The sequence below is a fragment of the Perca fluviatilis genome, chromosome 8, assembly GCF_010015445.1.
Source record: "Perca fluviatilis chromosome 8, GENO_Pfluv_1.0, whole genome shotgun sequence".
NCBI lineage: Eukaryota > Metazoa > Chordata > Actinopteri > Perciformes > Percidae > Perca > Perca fluviatilis.
Window position 1 is genome coordinate 24,747,848 of NC_053119.1, and position 21,782 is coordinate 24,769,629.

The following is a 21,782-nucleotide window of genomic DNA, read 5'->3' on the forward strand; positions in this document are numbered from 1 at the left end:
TGTCTGCTTCCCCTGAGTACAGCCTTCGAGCGTTATTCCCTAGTGTCCCTATCGTTTTGTGTATTCCTTGGATTTCGACTTTTGCCTGTTTGGATTTACCCTTTTGCCTGCCACTTTTGGATACCTTTGCCTGTGAGTGTTGTCTGACTTTTGCAATAAACATTTTGCAACTGCGTACCTGAGTTGTGCATTGTGGGTCCATTTACCTGTGGTTGTGTCAGTACAATCTCGCCACAACATGGACCCCGCCAACTCCGACGAGGTACAGAACGCGCTACGAGCCCAAGGACAGCGGATTCATCAGTTTGAGGAAGTGCTGTCTGCTATCCAGCCGGGAGTTGGCGGGATGGCGGAGCGCCAGCAGGGCTTCCAGCGGGCCGTTGGCGATCAGGTTTCCCTTCTGTCAACACAGTTCCAGGCTATCCAGTCTGTGTCCACGCCGACCGGCCGCCAAGGCTCCTTGGACACGGTTTCTGCCACTGGACTCTCGGGAGGTGTGGATCCTGCTGCTCCGCCCGTCCAGTCATCTGCTGGTTCTCCTGCCATGCCTCACCTGTCTCGTCCCGAGCGTTTCTCCGGTGAGTCTGGTGACTGTCGAGCATTCCTGACGCAGTGTGGTTTACACTTTGAGCTCCAGTCAGTCCATTATCCTACGGACAGAACTAAAATAGCCTACCTGATTTCTCATCTGACTGGACGGGCTGAGGCGTGGGCTACGGCTGAGTGGGCCAGGGATTCGCCTCTGTGCTACTCATTTGCTCTCTTTTCTAAGACTTTTACCCAGATATTCCAGCACGCTACCTCGGTAGAGAGGCGGCCCGGATGCTGGTACATCTTCGTCAGGGTCGGGCGGAGAGTGGCTGATTACGCCATTGAATTCGCCACGGTGGCGGCAGAGAGCGGTTGGAATCAGACTGCTCTTATGGATGCTTTTCGTGTGGTTTGTCCAGCGCTGAAAGATCACCTGGCCGCATTAGATCTGCCTCAGGACCTCGACGCTCTCGTCGCTGGCCATAAAGATCGACAAACGGTTGTTTGAACGAGAAGGAGAGAGGTGCCGTCAAGACTTCATCACGGAATTACGACAGGGGTTCTTTCCGAGTGGGCGTGGCATGCCCTCATCGCCTCCTCAACCTGTGGGTTCACCGTCGCAGGCTGCAAGGGGGAGGAGCCTATGCAGCTGGGCAGAGCACGCTCTCCCCGCGGAGAGATGGAGGAGGATCCAGGACGGGCGTCTGCATCTACTGTGGACAGCGTGGCCATTTCCATTGGCCGGTGTCCAGTAAAAGGAGAGGCTCGCCAGTGAAAGAGAGGGTCCTGGTGAGCCATACTTCTGTTACTAACAGCCCCTCTCGCCCCTTATTTACTGTGACAGTTGCCTCCACGGAGATCTCCAGGCCTCTGGAGATTATGGTGGATTCTGGGGCTGACGTCAGTCTCATGGCTATTTCTCTGGCTAGAGAATTGAGGCTGAGGTCTATTCCGATTCCTGTTCCGCTGAGTGCTACCGCGTTGGATGGTCGGTTTCTATGGCAGGTAACTCATCGAACCTCTCCTGTCACTCTGAGTTTTCCTGACCATCATACAGAGACTATGACATTTTTCCTGGTTAACTCCTCTCTCCCTCCAGTTATTCTTGGATTTCCCTGGCTCCGTGAACACAACCCTCTTATTGACTGGACCATGGGGTTGTCACGGGATGGGGGTGGCTTGTTCCAGTAAGTGCTTCCACTCCAGACCGGCTGGGGGCCGGAGGGGGTCGTTCCCTCACCCTCCCCTGGGTGGGGTGTCTATGGCTCCGGTTTCTACCCCGATTGGCCCTGAACCTTCCCGTTCTTCCTGCCGAACCCGGAGGTTACGGTGACGGAGAGGGTTCCTGACCTGTCATCTGTACCGTCCTGTTACATGGATTTAGGGGAGGTGTTCAACAAATCCAGAGCCACTGCCTTGCCCCCTCATCGGCCTTATGACTGTCCTATCGACCTGTTGCCTGGCGCCGCACCTCCCAAGGGACGTTCTGTACTCTCTGTCCTCGCCGAGATTCGGGCGATGAAGGATTATATTGATTCGGCTTTGAGGCTGGTATCATCCCAACCCTCGTCTTCACCGGCCGGAGCTGGATTCTTCTTCGTGGGAAGAAGGACGGGTCATTGGCGACCCTGTATAGACTACCGTGGACTCAATGACATCACCGGTGAAAAACAGGTACCCCTCCCGTTACTCTCCTCCGCTTTTGAACTGTTGCAAGACGCTACTGTGTTTACCAAGCTTGACTTAAGAAACGCATATCATCTGGTGAGGATTAGGGAGGGGGACGAATGGAAGACTGCCTTTAACACTCCTACTGGACATTATGAGTATTTGGTTATGCCTTTTGGTTTGACCAATGCCCCTGCTGTTTTTCAAGCTTTTGTCAATGATGTTCTTCGAGATATGCTAAATGTCTTTGTGTTTGTGTATCTTGATGACATTCTGATTTTTTCACGTAACCTTGCAGAACATATTAACCATGTCCGTGCCGTTCTACAGAAACTGCTGATCAATGACCTGTTTGTCAGGCGGGAGAAATGTGAGTTTCATGTTCCCAAGGTTTCTTTTCTGGGTTATGTGGTGGCCGAGGGGGTGATGAGCATGGATCCAGAGAAGGTCAAAGCTGTCAAAGAGTGGCCTGTCCCCACTAACCGCAAGGAGGTTCAACGGTTTCTGGGGTTTGCTAATTTCTATCGGAAGTTTATCAGAAATTTCAGTTCGGTAGCTGCACCATTGCATAAACTGACCTCTTCCAAGTCCAGGTACGAGTGGACCCCTCAAGCAGACTCTGCCTTTCGGGTCCTGAAGGAACGTTTTGTGTCGGCTCCTGTTCTTACCATGCCTGATCCCGGCCGACAGTTTGTGGTGGAGGTGGACGCCTCCAATGTTGGGCTGGGTGCTATCCTGTCTCAACGCCTTGCCTCGGATGGTAAGCTTCACCCCTGTGCTTTTCTCTCCCGGAGATTGTCACCGGCTGAAAGGAACTATGATGTTGGCAATCGGGAGTTGCTGGCGGTGAAAGTGGCGTTGGAGGAGTGGAGACACTGGCTGGAGGGGGCGGAGCATCCATTCTTGGTGTGGACAGACCACAAGAACCTGGAGTATCTGGCGCTTCGCAGACGCCTGAACTCCCGGTCAAGCCAGGTGGGCTCTGGTTTTTCAATCGTTTCAACTTCTCCCTGTCTTATCGTCCCGGTTCCAAGAATGCCAAACCCGATGCTTTGTCTCGACTGTTTGATACTGACTCTCTCCCTAAATCGGACGAGACCATTCTTCCTGGTTCCTGTGTCATTGGTGCTGTGTCATGGGAGGTGGAGGAGCGAGTGAAACGTGCTACCGTTGACTTACCTGTCCCGGTCGGCTGTCCGCCGGACCGATTATTTGTCCCTCCCGAGCTCAGGTCTCAGGTCGTCCATTGGGCCCACACCAGTTTGCTGTCGTGTCACCCAGGAGTGAGAAGGACCGTGTTTGTGGTGCGACAACGGTTCTGGTGGCCCGGGGTCGTGGCATCTGTCAAGGAGTATGTGGCGGCCTGCCCTGTGTGTGCCCAACACAAGTCTTCGCATCAACCCGCTGCTGGATTACTTCACCCTCTTCCAGTGCCCTCTCGACCTTGGTCGGACATATCTCTGGATTTCGGCCACAGGTTTGCCCCTTTCTGAGGGGAAATACTACTATCCTCACCATTGTTGACAGATTTTCCAAAATGGTTCATTTTGTTCCATTGCCAGTTACCCTCCGCTACGGAATTGGCGGAGGTTATGCTTTCCAATGTGTTCAGGCTTCATGGACTTCCCAAGGACGTGGTGTCAGATCGGGGACCCCAGTTCATCTCTCGCTTCTGGAGGGCTTCCCTGCAATCTCCTGGGGGCTACCGTTAGTTTGTCCTCGGGATATCACCCCCAATCTAATGGCCAGTCGGAGCGCCCTAAATCAGAAGTTGGAGGTGGGGTCAGATGTTTGACCGCCAGGAATCCTGCTAGCTGGAGCAAACAGCTGATTTGGGGGGAGTAATGCCCACAACACACTGCCCTGCTCCTCGACCGGCCTTTCTCCGTTCCAGTGTGTTTACGGTTACCAGCCTCCGCTCTTTGCTGATCTGGAGCGGGAGGTTGGAGTTCCATCTGCCCAGGCCTTGGTTCGCCGTTGTCGGAGGACGTGGACCTGGGCGCGACGGGTTCTGCTCCACAAGTCCTCCATGTACAAGAGAGCTGCTGATCGTCGTCGATCCCGAGCTCCTGTCTACGCAGAAGGCCAGAACGTTTGGCTGAGTACCCGGGACCTTCCTCTTCGGGTGGAGAGCCGTAAGTTGGCCCCTCGCTTTGTAGGACCGTTCCCTGTCAAAAAGGTTGTAAATCCTGTTGCTGTGAAATTGAAGCTCCCCAGGTCCATGCGTGTGCACCCCACGTTCCACGTCAGTCGTGTGAAGCCAGTCCTGGAGAGCCCGCTGGTGCCTGCGACCCCCACTCCCCCTCCTCCGCGCATGATTGATGGCGGCCCTGCTTACACCGTGAAGAGGCTTCTGGCTGTCAGGAGGCGTGGCAGGGGTCGTCAGTTTCTCGTGGACTGGGAGGGGTACGGCCCTGAGGAGAGGTCTTGGGTGTCAGCCAGTAACATACTGGACCCTGATCTCATTCGTGACTTTTACCGGTTGCACCCGGAGGTTCCTGGGCCGTCCGGTGTCGGCCTTTGAGGGGGGGGTACTGTCACGTTCCGCTCCTGTGTCACGCTTGTGTTTTGTTTTTGTTTCAGGTCGTGTTCACATTTCTGTTTTATTGTGAAGGTTCCCTGTTGTTTCTTGTGTTTTCTGTTTACTTCCTGTTGTCAGTGATTGTTCAACCCCGCCCTAATGTTCTGCACCTGTGTCTCATTATCCTTTCTGTTTAGTGTATTTAAGTTCAGTCTTCCCCTTACCCCAGTGCGAGATTGTCTGCTTCCCCTGAGTACAGCCTTCGTAAGTGCCCCTAGTGTCCCTATCGTTTGTGTGTATTCCTTGGATTTCGACTTTTGCCTGTTTGGATTTACCCTTTTGCCTGCCACTTTTGGATACCTTTGCCTGTGAGTGTTGTCTGACTTTTGCAATAAACATTTTGCAAATGCGCGCACCTGAGTTGTGCATTGTGGGTCCATTTACCTGTGGTTGTGTCACAAGGTCAGTATTACTGTTTGGTTTTAGTGTATGACTGTCCTTAACACAGACCTTGCAAATATGTTATTAGCCCATAACCACCAAATAAAGAAGAGAACACAAAACATGTATAAAAACAGAATTGACAAAATGTGATTTAACTTGCTAGTAACTAATTAGTAACAGAATCACTGTCTATAGAACCTTTTGAATAACTGAACAGAGTAGATGGTGTATTGATTTTCTCATCCATGTGGGTTGTAGAAAACTGTATGTAGAATTACCAAGTCAAAGGCAACTGGATTGCTGTTTTCACATGTAGAGCTAACAGTTATTTCCATTATTTATTAATCTGTTGATCATTTCATGATGATTCAATGAATCATTCTGAATGAAAAATTTAGAAAAAATGTGGAAAATGTTGATCAACAGTTTCAAGAACTGAAGGGTATGTCTCCAAATTGCTTGTTATGTTTTAACTCAATACAAAACCCCAAATATTAAATTTATAATGATATTAAACAAAAACAGTGAATCTTCACAGTTGAGAAGCTAGAACCAGCAAATATTTAATCAACTATAAAAATGGCTGTTGACCATTTCAGCACTAGTTGGATGGCTGCCATGGGAGTTGTCAGAGTGACATGAAATAAGGTGTGAATTAGTATAAAAGTACCTGGTTATTTATGTCAGGATGGACAGCTGAGCTGTTTCTAATGATCAAGCTCTGACAATTCAGCAGACAGAACATGAAAACCATCGTTGTTGCCAGGATTTGAACCTGTTATGTCAGTTCAGATGATATTCAGCATAAAACCTCAGTTGAAGCCGCTTCAGGTCTGGAATAATCACATATCATTTAGCAACTACAAAATGCATTTCCAGCAGAAAGTGCTTGTGAATGCTAAATAGCTAAATTGCAAAGCTAAACTTGATTAATAGCTTAAATCTGTAAGAGAAAGTTAAAGTAGTGAGAATAGTTAGAAAAGTGGGAATGGTTTAAATAAGTATGAATTTTATTGACAAGTTGACTAACACCACTAATGTAAAAAGATGTGGAGTAATTTAAGTTTTCTTTGAAAAGCTAATGCTAAAGCTAAACTGGATCGCTGGTTAAAATGTGTAAGAAGAAGGTGAAGTTGTAAGAAATGTGGAAAATTGCTGGAGTGCTTGGAGTGGAAGGTAGATTCTAGCTTAATAAACACGTGATTGTTCTAAAGGGCTTGTAGAGTCAATATGATCTGCGAAGTCGGGTAGCAAGGCGCTCTGTTTTTGAGACACAGCTGGAGCCTCAGAACAGACGCCGCCAAGTGGAGAATCGGAGTCAGTTCTCTGCCCGCGCGTCCGCTGGTTCAATTCCAAACTGCTGTCATGATGTCAGCCTGTTGGAGTTGTGCTAACCATCAAGCCACTGTGCCACCAAATAATGTGTTTTGTAGAGTTATAGCTTAGTATGTCGAAAAAAGCCATTAAAAAGTCAAAATATGGTATGTCGAAAAAAGTGATTAAAAACTCATGGTATAGTATGTTGAAAAAAGGCATATCATAGTATGTTGAAAAAAAGTTATAGTATAGTATGATGAAAAAAATGACAAAAAGCATGGAACACTATGTCAAAAAGTAATTGTATTGTATGTTGAAAAAAGTGATAAAATGTCATGGTACAGTATGTCAAAAAAAGTCATAGTAGAGCATGTTGAAAAAATGTATATACTGTAAAAGTCATAGTATGGTATGTCGAAAGAAAATCCAGGTATAGTATGTCAATAAAAGTGCTGAAAAAGTCATAATATTGTATATCAAAAAGTCATAGTATAGTTTGTTGAAAAAAGTAATAAAAAAGTAATAGAATTGTATATCAAAAAGGCATGAAAAGGACCAAACCGGCCCGTGAATCCAACCTACATCAGAGTCTGCAGTGAATATCACTATCACTATATAGCTTAGTATGTCCACAAAAGTGTTGACAAAAGTAATACATAGTATTGTATATTAAAAAAGTCATAATATGGTATGTTGAAAAAAGTGATTAAAAACTCATGGTATAGTATGTTGAAAAAAATTCATAGTATAGTATGTTGAAAAAAATCATAGTATAGTATGTTGAAAATAAGTGAAGAAAAAGGCATAGTATAGTATGTTAAAAAAAGTCATAGTATAGCATGTTGAAAAAAGTGACAAAAAATCATGGTATAGTATGTCAAAAAAGTGCTGAAAAAGACATTGTATAGTACGTCAAAAAAGTGATCAAAAAAGTCATAGTATAGTATGTCGAAAAAAGTCATAAAAAAGTCATAGTGTTGTGCCCTTAAAATGTGGAATAGTAACGTGAGAAGGATGAGGAAAACACATACGCAGCTCTTTCCTCGTCTGTATTGAATCTTATTTTAAACAATGCATACAAACAGACAAATGTATATATGCCACACTCAGTTTTAGGACCACAGGTATCATGAGTGTATTTTCAACATTCTAAGTTATCTAAATTATTGTTTTAACCAAATAAACACGACATGTAAATTATATTTTTAACAAGCTAAATTATCATGGAACTTTCGAATACTTAAATGTATTTTTAACCTGTTGACTTATCAATTTTCGTCATTATGACATGAAGTACACACAAATATATACATATATAAATGACTGCAACACGCTTAAACACCAATGTCAACATTCAGACTCTTACGGTGTGGCCAACGAGGTATCTGGCTACTAGCTTACACGTCTGAGTTAGCAAGAAATTCAACAACAAATAAGTCCAACAAAACGTCTTTTCCATGCATTTAAAACCACAGTAACATAAAGAAAATACTATCAACATGTGTTCATAAGTATACAGTGCTTTGCAAACGGTAATTACCTTTAAAAAGGGGAATAGTAACGGGAGAAGGATGAGGAAAACACACACGCAGCTCTTTCCTTCACTCGTCTGTATTGAATGAGGAAGAGGAGCGCGATCCCCCTAATGGAGCCCCTAGGCATTACCAACAGATCGACGAACATCACACAGATAAGGATCTGAATTACCTATTTGCATTCCTCTTCTTTTTGTGTTACTCACTAGTTGCTTAGTCTTCATATACATTTACAACTACCATAAATGAAATTACATATTTTGAAAATAGATACTACTGTGATATTATCAAACTGAAATTAGTTTTTTTAAATGAATTATGTTTAACTCAAAATAAATTGTAAGTATGAATACATTGTTATATACAACTTGTCACAATAGTATAGTGTATAGTATATAAAAAAACAGTATTGTATATCAAAAAGTCATAGTATAGCATGTCAAAAAAATGTCATGAAAAGGGCCAACCCGGACCGTGAATCAAACCTAGATCACTCATGCTATTGTAGGTTGAAAAAACTAATAGTATAGTACGTTGAAAAAAGTGATAAAAAAGTCATAGTATTGTCTATCAAAAAAGTCATAGTATGTCGAAAAAAGTAATAAAAAGTCATAGTATTGTGTATAGAAAAAGCAGGGCTCTCAATCAATTAAAAAATGTAATCTAATTAATTACATACTCTGTGATTAATTGATCTAAATTAATTGCATACATAATTTTTGCTGTGAAAGTATTTTAAATATTTCAATTCAAATGAATCAATGAATAATCAGCCTTAGTGGTATTAAAGTTCAAAAACTCTTTAATTGTTATTTTCACTGTTCAAATAATGGCCATAACAATCAACAATATGAGCTAATATGCTGAGGAAATAAATTCAAAAGTGCTTCAGGAATAAGATTTTTTTCACTGTACATACAAGGCATCTCAGGCCACAGTTATAATCTAGGGTACACAATACATTAAAGGAATACACCACCGTTTGTTGAAATAGGGCTTATCACGGGGGTCTACCCTGGCTGTAGATAGGTGGGGCAATGCATTTTTGTCTCAGTGCAAGTAATTAGGTTGTTTTGTTGTCTTTTGTTGATTCCATTCACTACGCTAGCTAACTAAAATAATGCTTTTCAACAAACGGTGGCATATCCCTTTAACACTCTCCTCAATGTCAACACTATTTCTCTTGTATTTGCCATACATAAACTCAGGCAACAGAGACCAAAAGTTTAACATAGTGCAATATCAATTCCAGGGCTTTTTGTGTAATTGAACATCAAACTTCAATAAAAAATCTGCCCCTTTTACCACATTTCACACAAAAAGCAACACTTTCTCATTTTTAAGTTGTAGTCAGACACTGAGAGAAATTAGCTTCTCTACATTCTCAGAGCACAAGGTTGCACTCTTTTTTGGACTATGTTACCTGCAAGGTGAAAAAAGTCTCTCACAAGGGACAGAACTGGCAGGGGCAGCCAAATATCTGCGAGCCAGGACAGACAGCTGTTGATGAGCTCCTGCATGAGTTGTTCCACTTCAGCGGGCATTCCTCCATGCTGATGCTGGGCTCTGCTTTGTAGTGGTTAAGAGCCCTGCTTGGTTCCACCGTAGCAAGAACGGCTCTGGGTCAAAGGTCAATAAGGAATGGATTAATCTGCGTTCATTTTGACAACCCTAAAAATACATAGTATTGTACAGTGCCTTGCGAAAGTATTCGCCCCCTTGAACGTTTTGACCTTTTGCCACATTTCAGGCCTCAAACATAAAGATATAAAACTGTAATGTTTTGTGAAGAATCAACAACAAGTGGGTCCCAATTATGAAGTGGAACGAAATTCATTGGCTATTTCAAACTTTTTAACAAATAAAAAACTGAAAAAGTGGGCGTGCAAAATTATTCAGCCCCTTTACTTTCAGTGCAGCAAACTCTCTCCAGAAGTTCAGTGAGGATCTCTGAATGATCCAATGTTGACCTAAATGACTAATGATGATAAATAGAATCCAGCTGTGTGTAATCAAGTCTCCGTATAAATGCACCTGCTCTGTGATAGTCTCAGAGGTCCGGAAGCGCAGGAGAGCATCATGAAGAACAAGGAACACACCAGGCAGGTCCAAGATACTGTTGTGGAGAAGTTTAAAGCCGGATTTGGATACAAAAAGATTTCCCAAGCTTTAAATATCCCAAGGAGCCCTGTGCAAGCGATAATATTGAAATGGAAGGAGTATCAGACCACTGCAAATCTACGAAGACCCGGCCGTCCCTCTAAACTTTCAGCTCATACAAGGAGAAGACTGATCAGAGATGCAGCCAAGAGGCCCATGATCACTCTGGATGAACTGCAGAGACCTACAGCTGAGGTGGAAGACTCTGTCCATAGGACAACAATCAGTCGTATACTGCACAAATCTGGCCTTTATGGAAGAGTGGCAAGAAGAAAGCCATTTCTTAACGATATCCATAAAAGTGTCGTTAAAGTTTGCCAAGCCACCTGGGAGACACACCAAACATGTGGAAGAAGGTGCTCTGGTCAGATGAAACCAAAATCGAACTTTTGGCAACAATGCAAAAACGTTATGTTTGGCGTAAAAGCAACACAGCTCATCACCCTGAACACACCATCCCCACTGTCAAACATGGTGGTGGCAGCATCATGGTTTGGGCCTGCTTTTCTTCAGCAGGGACAGGGAAGATGGTTAAAATTGATGGGAAGATGGATGGAGCCAAATACGGGACCATTCTGGAAGAAAACCTGATGGAGTCTGCAAAAGACCTGAGACTGGGACGGAGATTTGTCTTCCAACAAGACAATGATCCAAAAACATAAAGCAAAATCTACAATGGAATGGTTCACAAATAAACATATCCAGGTGTTAGAATGGCCAAGTCAAAGTCCAGACCTGAATCCAATCGAGAATCTGTGGAAAGAACTGAAAACTGCTGTTCACAAACGCTCTCCATCCAACCTCACTGAGCTTCGAGCTGTTTTGGAAGGAGGAATGGGCAAAAATGTCAGTCTCTCGATGTGCTAAACTGATAGAGACATACCCCAAGCGACTTTACAGCTGTAATCGCAGCAAAAGGTGGCGCTACAAAGTATTAACTTAAGGGGGCTGAATAATTTTGCACGCCCAATATTTCAGTTTTTATTTGTTTAAAAGGTTTGAAATATCCAATAAATTTCATTCCACTTCATTATTGTGTCCCACTTGTTGTTGATTCTTCACAAAAATTACAGTTTTATATCTTTATGTTTGAGGCCTGAAATGTGGCAAAAGGTCCGAAAAGTTCAAAGCGGCGGGCCAATACTTTCGCAAGGCACTGTATATCAAAAAAGTCATAGTATAGTATGTCAAAAAAAGTCATAAAAAAGCATATTATAGCATGTTGAAAAAAACGTCTTGAAAAGGACCAGCCCAGACTGTGACTCAAACCTACATCAGAGTCTGCAGGGAGTGGTTGCCTGTTGGAGCTGTGCTAACCACTGAGCCACTGTACCACCAAAAAACTATGTTGAAAACAGTTATAACATATTGTGTCAAAAAGCCATTCAAAAGTCATAGTATGTTGAAAAAAGGATAATATAGTCAAATTCTATCAAAAACTCATGGTATAGCATGTTGAAAACATTTATAGTATTGTATGTGGAAAAAAGTGATAAAAAGAATAGTATAGTATGTCAAGAAGAATCATAAAAAGTCATAGTATACCATATCAAAAAGTATTGTATGTCGATAAAAACCCTCATGAGAAGGGTCAGCCCGGATTGGGAATCAAACCTGGGTCAGAGTCTGCAGTGATTAGGCTGTTGGTTGCCTGCTGGTGCGGTACGTGTTAGCATGATCCACTCTGGCACAAACAAATTTGTGTCGGAAAAAGTGATAAAAAAGTCATAGTATAGTATGTCGAAAAAAGTAATAAAAAAGTCATAGTAATGTTTATCAAAAATGTCATAGTATAGCATGTCGAAAAAAGTGAAAAAAAAACTTTTGGTATATTATGTTGAAAAACCTCATAGTAGAGCATGTTTAAAAAGTGCCAAAAAGGCATAGAAGAGCATGTGAATAAAAGTGTTTTAAAAGTCATAGTCATGTATATTTGAAAAAAGTAATTGTATTGTATATCAAAAAGTCATAAGTATAGCATGTCGCTCGTTGCCTGTTGGAGCTGTACTAACCACTGAGCCACTGTGCCACCAAAGAATTTGGGTTGTAAAGAGTTATAGCTTAGTATGTTGAAAAAAGCACAAAAAGTCATAGTATACCATGTTAAAAAAAGTGTTGCAGTAGTATGGTATTTCTGAAAAAAAATCAAGGTGTACGTAGTACAAAGTCATTGTACAGAATGTTGATCAAAGTCATAGAATAGTATGTCGAAAAAAGTGACAAAAAGGCTAGTATACTATGTCGAAAAAGTGATAAAAGTGGCCGGGTTGGTTCAGTGGTTAGAGCAGGCACACCTATACTGAGAGGTTTATGCCTAGGCACGTGCTTCACATCCGACCTGTGACGATTTCCTGCATGTCTTCCCCTCTCTCTCCCCTTTTCACCTAGCTGTCCTGTCAAAATTAAAGGCAGAAAAGCCCCCAAATTTTAATCTTAAAAAAGAAAAAGTCCAAAACGTCATAAGAAGTAATTGTATAGTATGTCGAAAAAAAGTCATATAAAAGTCATAGTCATAGAATCAGCATTCACATAATTAGTGAGCTGTCTTTGTTACACTGGTGTAAGAAAATTATACTTGTATAATATATCATTTATTATTTATCTGACTGTTGGACATTTTGCAATCCATTAATCAATCCAATGGTTTAACCATTGCTTACACTCTTATACTTGCTATGGACTGGCCCAAAGGATTAGCATCACTCTTGGATTCAAATATTTACTGTTGGCCCGGCTACGTTGGGATATGACTTGGTCACGTGGTGATCACAATCACAATCTTATGTGATTTGGCTAATTAGTGAGTGGAACAATAGCTCACGAATGCTAATGATGGAGAGATTAATTAAAAATTGTTGTTTGTCTTGCAGTGGAATCTGCTCAGGAAGATCGCATCACATGGTGGTTTACTAATACAGTTTTATTAGCTCTCCATAAGCTATGACAATGGTACAATGATTGGATTTTTAAAAATGTCATCACTAATAGTGTCATTAAGTGCACGTTGAGTGTTTGAGTAAGATATATAGATTGGTTAAAGTGTAAACTGAAAAAGGACTGATCCCCTCATCTGTAATTCCGACAATAACAATGGTAAAAAGTAACATGTTTAGAATACATTAAGAATACAACTTTAAAAAGGACGAAAACTATCAGTATTGTGTATGTGTAATGCAATTGTAATATAGTACAGAAAACCAAATTGTTTTCAATAGCTCTTTTATCATTAAGACACATTTTCTTCAAGACATTTTTTATACATATATCAGATGTAAGGTAATCAGAGCACTGATTTATGTAAAATCACATAATTTTAACTTTTCTTTTAAGCATAGGAATATGAGTAAGAATATGACAGCATACTACAGTAAATGTACTGTGGGCATTATACGTTTTCTTGTATAAGGTATTTCAGGGTTATGCATGTCAGTACATCCCTTCCGCAATTGTAACGAAGACGAAGGCTGCAATTTCACTCTACTTGCTGAACTGATTCTGGTTTTACACTAATGCCATGTAACAACACTTTAGATTGTGCAGCTAGGCATTATGATTGCATCGTCACCATGAATCTACATTTTCATAAATATTGTTTAAAACAGTACAGCCATGTATTAAAAATAGGTAGAAAAGATGTGGAATCAATCAAGCCCTCAAAGTTCTTTATTTTTTCCTAATTTTGATGATGAATGGAAATAGTTATAAATAAATCATTATAATCAAATTTGAAAGTGTAGTCAATTGAAATAACAAATTACAGGTTTATAATGGCATTACAGATCATTAATAGTTTAATTATGGAGGGGGAAAGACAATATAAGTATGAGACTTTTAATACTGTTATATCCCTATCAATCCTCTTGTGGCACAGGATGAAAGCAAGAATCAGACAATACAGAAAAACAACAACAGTTTATTTTAACCATATCTTGTGTATGAACTACAAACTCTTATTTCTATAATCGACCTCCATATCTTTTAAAGGTCATGAAAGAATGCTTACATTAAAATCAATCTCTTATTCTTTTACAGCATGTTTCTCTTTTTCACTTTTAGAACAGGATGTTGGAACATGTAAAATCAAAATAAAAAAAAAAAGTTTTTGTTTTGTTTTATTCTCAAAATGTATTTTATATAAATCTACCACTACAACAGCATTCCCCCTCAGAAAAAAGAAAATAATGTGGAAAAAAAGAATATTGACCAAAAATATTTAGATATCATACATACATGAGACAGCTCAATTAAAATTTACCATTTAAATTTTCAGACGATTTACCTCTAACTAAAGGCAAAAAGGGAGGATGGTTAAACTCTCTTACATAAACTGAGTGGAATTATGATCTGCATCCCACCACTAAGAACTCACAAACTAAATGACAGACACCCATGTCATTCTATCGTTTACAAATGTGCCAAACTCCACAGAAGTGCAATTATGGGATAATTAGTGTTGGGGTGACAATACATGATACGGGGTAATCAATTATCTCATTCCTTCTGGACTCAAATTATCTGGGGGGCTCATATTATTTAGGAATCCACTAAACTCATGTATGCTTAAAAGGTAGCTGTAAAAGGTTTTTAATTATGCCATTTAGTATGTTTGTCGTTATTCTCCAATGTGGGATAGTGAACTCTTGTCAAACTTATAGTCAGCTGTACTCTGCTTTGTTTAAGGAAGTTGAGAGTAAGGCTAGACAGTATACACTCACCTAAAAGAATTATTAGGAACACCTGTAAGATTTCTCGTTAATGCAATTATCTAATCAACCAATCACATGGCAGCTGCTTCAATGCATTTAGGGGTGTGGTCCAGGTCTAGACAATCTCCTGAACTCCAAACTGAATGTCAGAATGGGAAAGAAAGGTGATCTAAGCAACTTTGAGCGTGGCATGGTTGTTGGTGCCGGACGGGCTGGTCTGAGTATTTCACAATCTGCTCAGTTACTGGGATTTTCACGCACAACCATTTCTAGGGTTTACAAAGAATGGTCTGAAACAGGAAAAACATCCAGTATGCGACAGTCCTCTGGGCGAAAATGCCTTGTTGATGCTAGAGGTCAGAGGAGAATGGGCCGACTGATTCCAGCTGATAGAAGATCAACTTTGACTCAAATAACCACTCGTTAAAACCAAGGTATGCAGTAAAACATTTGTGAAACCACAACCTGAACAACCTTGTAGGCGGATGGGCTACACCAGCAGAAGACCCCACCGGGTACCACTCATCTCCACTAAAATAGGAAAATGAGGCTACAATTTGCACAAGCTCAGCAAAATTGGACAGTTGAAGACTGTAAAAAATTTTGCCTCGTCCGATGAGACTCTCGATTTCTGTTCAGATATTCAAATGGTAGAGTCAGAATTTGGCGTAAACAGAATGAGAACATGGATCCGTCATGCCTTGTTACCACTGAGCAGGCTGGTGGTGGTGGTGTAATGGTGTGGGGGATGTTTTCTTGGCACACTTTAAGGCCCCTTAGTACCATTTGGGCATCATTTAAATGCCACAGCCTACCTAAGCATTGTTTCTGACCATGTCCATCCTTTTGTGACCTCCATTTACCCATCCTCTGATGGCTACATCCAGCAGGATAATGCACCATGTCACAAAGCTCGAATCATTTCAAATTGGTTTTTTGAACATGGCAATGAGTTCACTGTACTAAAATGGCCCCCACAGTCACCAGATCTCAACCCAATAGAACATCTTTGGGATGTGGTGAAACGGGAGCTTCGTGCCCTGGATGTGCATCCCACAAATCTCCATCAACTACAAGATGCTATCCTATCAATATGGGCCAACATATCTAAAGAATGCTTCCAGCACCTTGTTGAAACAATGCCACAAAGAATTAAGGCAGTTCTGAAGGCGAAAGGGGGTAAAACACGGTATTAGTAGGGTGTTCCTAATAATCCTTTAGGTGAGTGTAGTTCCGGGTGGTTTTGAACAATAGAAGGGCTAGAGGTCGGTGCCATAACATGCATGGATCTACGAACAATACAGCTCGTAAGCTTGACAGTGTTGTGTTTAAACCAAATGGTGAAATGTGAGTTTGAAACAAACTGAGCAAGCAGATGGACAGCAGAGGTGTTGATTATGCAGCATGGCTAATTTGAGAAGTTTCAGTGGAAGTGTTGATACTTTATTTCTACTGTGAAAACGACCATTGCTACCATTGAAATCCACTGTAACCACCAATAATCCAAGCTTACAACTTTCAAGCCTATAATAGATACTTGTTTGAAACTCACAACATACTGTGAATTTTAGGTGGAGGACCACTTCCAGCTTTAAGGTTAATGGAGGGCATGGTGACTCCACAGAAGGTGCATGCCACTATCTCTAACATGAGTTTTTATGAATCATTCTACTCTATGTATTTCCTAACTGTAACACATTGATATAATGCAAACTAAGTATGTCAGTGGCCTAACCGTTTTATATATATTACTGTTGGGGGACAAAAAATGCCTTTATTTCCTAAAAGATAAACATGGGGCATCTCCCTAAGGGTGTGAGCTGACAAATGTCTGCCCAACTTCGGCATTTCTGGTGCCTGCCACCATTTTTCACGGTGGGGACTTTGAAATGGTTTCCAGGGTATGGGTGCCTGCAGAGCTGTGTTCATCCAAAGCCCATGGGCACATCAATTAAAATGGAAATTGTGTTGACACAAAGAGATAGGGAGAGAGTCAGGTGCAACCCAAACATCTGGTTGATGCCCGATCCCACACATTCACCCCTAAAGCCTCTAGCAGCATAAGCCCCGCGGCTCAGGGCCAAGTCCTGTGGTTGGCAGGGGCAGGATGTGAATCTGGGGCTGCCAGGCATTGCCCATGTGGAAATGTGGCAAAAAGATGACAGGCAATTTTCTCATACAGCTGTATAAAGGGTTTAAGCTCTTTCTTCAGCTCATCAGTCTGCTCCTGACAGCACTCAATACTGCAGATGAGGTAAGGGGTCCCAGCATGAAAAAGGTGGCTTCAAAGCAATCATCTTCAAATGCCACATTACAAAGCACTGTAAGGTAAAGGTGAGGCCATGATACATTGGAAACATTTGAAAGCAATGGATTTTGCCAGAATTTAAGATATTCTACATTCTTCACAATTATGTAGAATCTAAAGTAGCTATTAATGCTGCTCCTGTATCACAACCCTCATAATGTAAATTGTTCTCAATGCAATGAATAGAATGTTCTCTATGATAATCAGAAGACGTCTCAGAGAAACTGGGAACTTGAGTCGAAACAAGTGGATATTAATGATAAGATTTTGCATCAATAGAATTTAATTTAACTAAACTAATGCACTTTTAATAGTGAGCTTCAACTTTTACAACAGTAGAAGCGAGGAAATATTTCCCCTCGCTCATTGATGACAGAGCAGAGAGTGCCTAACATGTATGGGACAGATAAAATGTTGTCAGACAGTTACTCATTGTAACAAGTGTTCAATTTATCTCAGTTATAGATGGTCACAAAATATTTCATCACTTAATCTACAGCTGGAGAAAATTCCTTTGATACATGGGGGAAATGAGGTTACTATCTCATCAGATCCAAAGAATGCAGTTTACCAAATAAGAAAAAAAAAAAAATGTCAGGAGTTTTTCTTCAACAGATGTCTTCAAACAGAGTTTGAATGCATATTAGTAAACCAATCCCATGAAATGAGAGGAAGGTGAAAAAAACATGAATTAAGTGCTGAAAAAATAATTGCAGAATACAGTTTTTTCTTGATTTAACCACAATAGTTTTTTTCTTAAATAAATAACTTCTGTTTTGTAAAGACACTTTTTGAAACAGTAGACATACCCTAATTCCCAAAGTCATTGAATAAACATCACCAGCCACTGATTTGCCAAACACACAAGTCTGTTCTTCTATGTTTGAGCCATAGTTCTCTCAACCAATTGTCAGTTATGTCCTGTCAGTAATGTCTTTATGTAATTCCATCAGTTTTATAATGTCTCATTTTGAAAAAAAGTATTAGATTTGGGTCTCTTGTACATTGTCTTTTGAGCTGGCGCGGATTAACAAAGGTTCGTGCGCTGAGCTGTGTATGGAGTTGATCGTGGAGGCATGGTTGTATGCAGTCTTATAGGTGTTATAGTGGTTGAGGTGCTCGTGCTCAAGAGGAGGCAGGGTCAGGTGGCCCTCCATGCCTGGGCCTCCTGTTACACAGTCCTCGTCCACATTGATGATCTCAATGGTGCGTGTGGGTGCGTGGTGGTTCTGCTGGTGGTGCTGTTTGCGCATCTTGTAGAAGATGATTAGCATGACCGCTGCCATTAGTGTGATCGCAACAAAGCAGCCAATGATGATCTTGGTCGTCTTCATTACCTCATCCAAGCCGTTCAGCGAGCCCTCCCCACCCAGCTCTGTGACAGGGATTGTGTAAGTCTTCTCTGTGGCGCGGGTGGAGAGCGGGGTCCGGACTGTGGTGGTAGTTGTAGAGGTGGGTGAAACAGACTCCCATGTACCAGCAGAGGGTGTGGGGCCTACCTTCTGTTGCACAGCGGTGGTGAAGCCTTCATTATGTGGCGTTTCTATGGTCTCCACTGTCACTGTGGTGAAGTAACTGAAGCTGCTGTTCTCTGTAGAGGACACATTGAGTGTGGCAGATGCTGTTGTGTTACCTGCAGAATTACTGACCATACATGTGTATGTGCCTGTGTCCTGCATGGTAACATTGGTGAAGTTCAGAGTGCCGTCATTCAGCACGGAGATTCTGATCTTGTAAGCACCGTGTGTCATGATGGAACCATTGGGTGTAATCCAGCTTACAGAGGTCAATGAGCTGGCTCTGCATTTCAACTCTGCAGCGCTTCCCTCTGTCACATTTAGATCCGCAGGAGGCTCCACAATAACAGGAGCATAACAGTGAAAGTAGTTCTGGTCCAACTCGCCAATGTATCGTCCCTTATGCTGGGTTGGTGAGCTGCAGCGGGCACAGCAGCTGGTGTTTGCTGGCACCATCTCCTTAAGCCACCAGCTTAGCCAGAGTATGTCACAGTTACAATTCCACGGGTTGTGGTGCAAGTGCACCCTCTCCAGGTGATGTAAAGGAGTGAAGAGATCATGGGGCAAGAGGGTAAGGTTGTTATGGGCTAGATTGAGCTCCACTAGTGACTGCAGGTCATCAAAAGAGTTCCTTTCTATGGTCTGGATCTGTGCATGCATCATCCATAGCTTCTGCAAATGGATGAGCCCTTTAAAAGAGCCAGGTCGGATGACAGCTAGCTGGTTCCCCGACATCTCCAGTTCATCCAGCTTCACCAGGGGAATAAGGTTGGGAATTTCCTTCAGATTGCACATTCCCAGATTTAAGTAGCGCAGGTTGCTCAGCCCTTCAAAGGCCCCCTCAGATATGTAGGAGAGCCGTTTGAGCTCCCCAAGGTCCAAACGCCTTAACGAGGGCACTCTGTTAAAAGCATAGGAGGGAATGCTCTCGATGGGGTTATTCCTCAGCCAAAGCTCCTTTAGTTTGGACAGGTACTCAAATGCCCCGTTTGGGATAGTGGTGAGGCGGTTATCAAAAAGCTCCAAGGTATTGAGGCTGGCCAGTCCATTGAAGGCCCCCAGCTCAATTTTGCGTATGTGGTTTTTGCTCAGCTGCAGGATCTCCAGATGTCTTAGGTGCTTGAAGCTGTCCACCTTTATGACCTGAATGAGATTTTCTTGCAGATTCAGGTAGCGTGTGTTGGTAGAGATGCCATCAGGGACTTCCCGCAAACCTCGTCGGGTGCAGATGACTTTGCTGAACTGGTTACTACAGGAGCAGACAGAGGGGCATGTCTGAGCACGTACCAGCCCTGCCACCACCAGCAGTTGCAGGGCCAGAAGCACCACAAACAAAGGGTCGGACAAGGCCCGGTTCCACCTAGGACCTCGCATCATCTGCTGCTGCTGAGAGGAGGTCATCTTGTTTAACATTCATAATTTATTGACTGGTCTTCCACTCTTTGGAATGAGGATTTGGGCTCACTGGAATGAAATGAGAGACAGAAAAGAGAAGAGATACATTAGATAATTGATCATGTTTGAGATTCCCTTTAATCACTTCTAATAATAAGCACTGAAAAAAAAAGAAAGAAAATAAAGTAGAAATCCAAAAAAGTCAAATTAGAAGGTTTTCACCTAAATACATTCTTTAGGTTTGTGTCTCTGTTAAGCCACTAAAACACAAACATGCACACACACACACACACACACACACACACACACACACACACACACACACACACACACACACACACACACACACACACAAACTTGCAACCTTGAGAGCGCCTTACATCCATCTCTGTTTCTGGGCACACTGTCCTCCATGCACTCTGAATCTCAATCACGTAAAATAAAATCACAATGAAGCCGCCAACTTCTGTGCTTCTGTATATCTCTGTGGGAAGAGGAAGGGAGGAAAGAAAAGCAGCTATGACTGCTGTGTTGTGTGATTTATATTTGAGACTCGAGACATAAATAATAAGGAAGCTCACCACCCACCAGTCCTTCAATCGAGTTGAGATATCTGAAAATGTCTGATTACAACTCACAGTTCCTCAAAGGCACGTATATGACTGGAATGTCAAACAACCAAGCCAAAATGGTACTGGGAATTTGTTTGCGTAACTTTTTATGTATTAAGTCAAAGGAAACTGTGGAAATACAAACAGCGTATTCTTTGATTAAGATTTGCTGTGTGTAAGAGAGATGATGCTATGGCAGCAATGGAGTGTGACTAAATTACATGTTTATTTAATTGATTCAGCATATGTTAACTTCCTGTTTTCTACTCAGCAATACCAGTATTCCTCAAAGTTGTTCATGTTTTCATGCTTGCATAGTATTGTTGAGTGGTTCAAGTATTCAAATATCAAAATCCAGCCTTCCTATAAATCAATTAAGCGATAGCTTGTTACACTGCTATTATGCTAATTACATTAACTTCAGTGTTCAGCTATGACACCCCTGTGTGACTTTATAAATAAACTTATCAGTACCTACTGATGTTAAAGGAAGTGAACTATATTTTAACAAATGCATTATTAAAGACTATATCATAGCTGAAGTGTTCACTAATACATATACAGTAATTACAAGAGAATGCTGTTGCTGTTACTATTTTAGTAGCGCAATTGCTTGTCATATAGCTGTCAGAATTCATTCAAACATTATTTTCCATCTTTGTACAAAAAGCTGGTTTCTTTTCCCTCTGTAAGTGAAAGACAGGGAAAGACTCTGGGCAGGTCGGAAGTGAGTCACAGAGGTAACTTAGATAAAGAGAAACATTTATAGAGCCTCTAATCTACCTGACGTGAATGTTTTTTGAATGTGGGAGAAAAATGGAGCACGTTCAGAAAATCAATGTGAACATGAAGAAAAAGATGTGAACTTCACACAGAAAGTGCTAGAGTTACAACCTGCACTGACATGACAGTGATAAACACTGTTGTTCATCGCGTTGAGCTACAAATAGCTACAGCAAAGCTGTCTGACTGTCACACAAAGGTTTTAATATAGAGTAATCATGTGCACTCTAAGTGACAAGGGTTCTTTTGGAATGTGTTTGATGGATAAAGTGAAACAGCTGTCATA

The 21,782-nt window shown here is 41.9% G+C and overlaps 1 protein-coding gene across 3 annotated transcripts in view; it reads right to left on the reverse strand.

The window, feature by feature from the left end:
* Positions 1-17,568: 17,568 nt before the first annotated feature.
* Positions 17,569-21,782, reverse strand: part of LOC120564736 (leucine-rich repeat-containing protein 4C-like) — a 129,388-nt gene continuing 125,174 nt past the window's right edge. For all 3 annotated transcript variants that reach the window (XM_039809943.1, XM_039809945.1, XM_039809944.1), the window contains one exon: positions 17,569-20,171. In XM_039809943.1, coding sequence (XP_039665877.1) covers positions 18,174-20,120 — 1,947 coding nt within the window. In that variant the 5' untranslated portion in view covers positions 20,121-20,171 and the 3' untranslated portion in view covers positions 17,569-18,173. The remainder of the gene's footprint in view (positions 20,172-21,782) is intronic.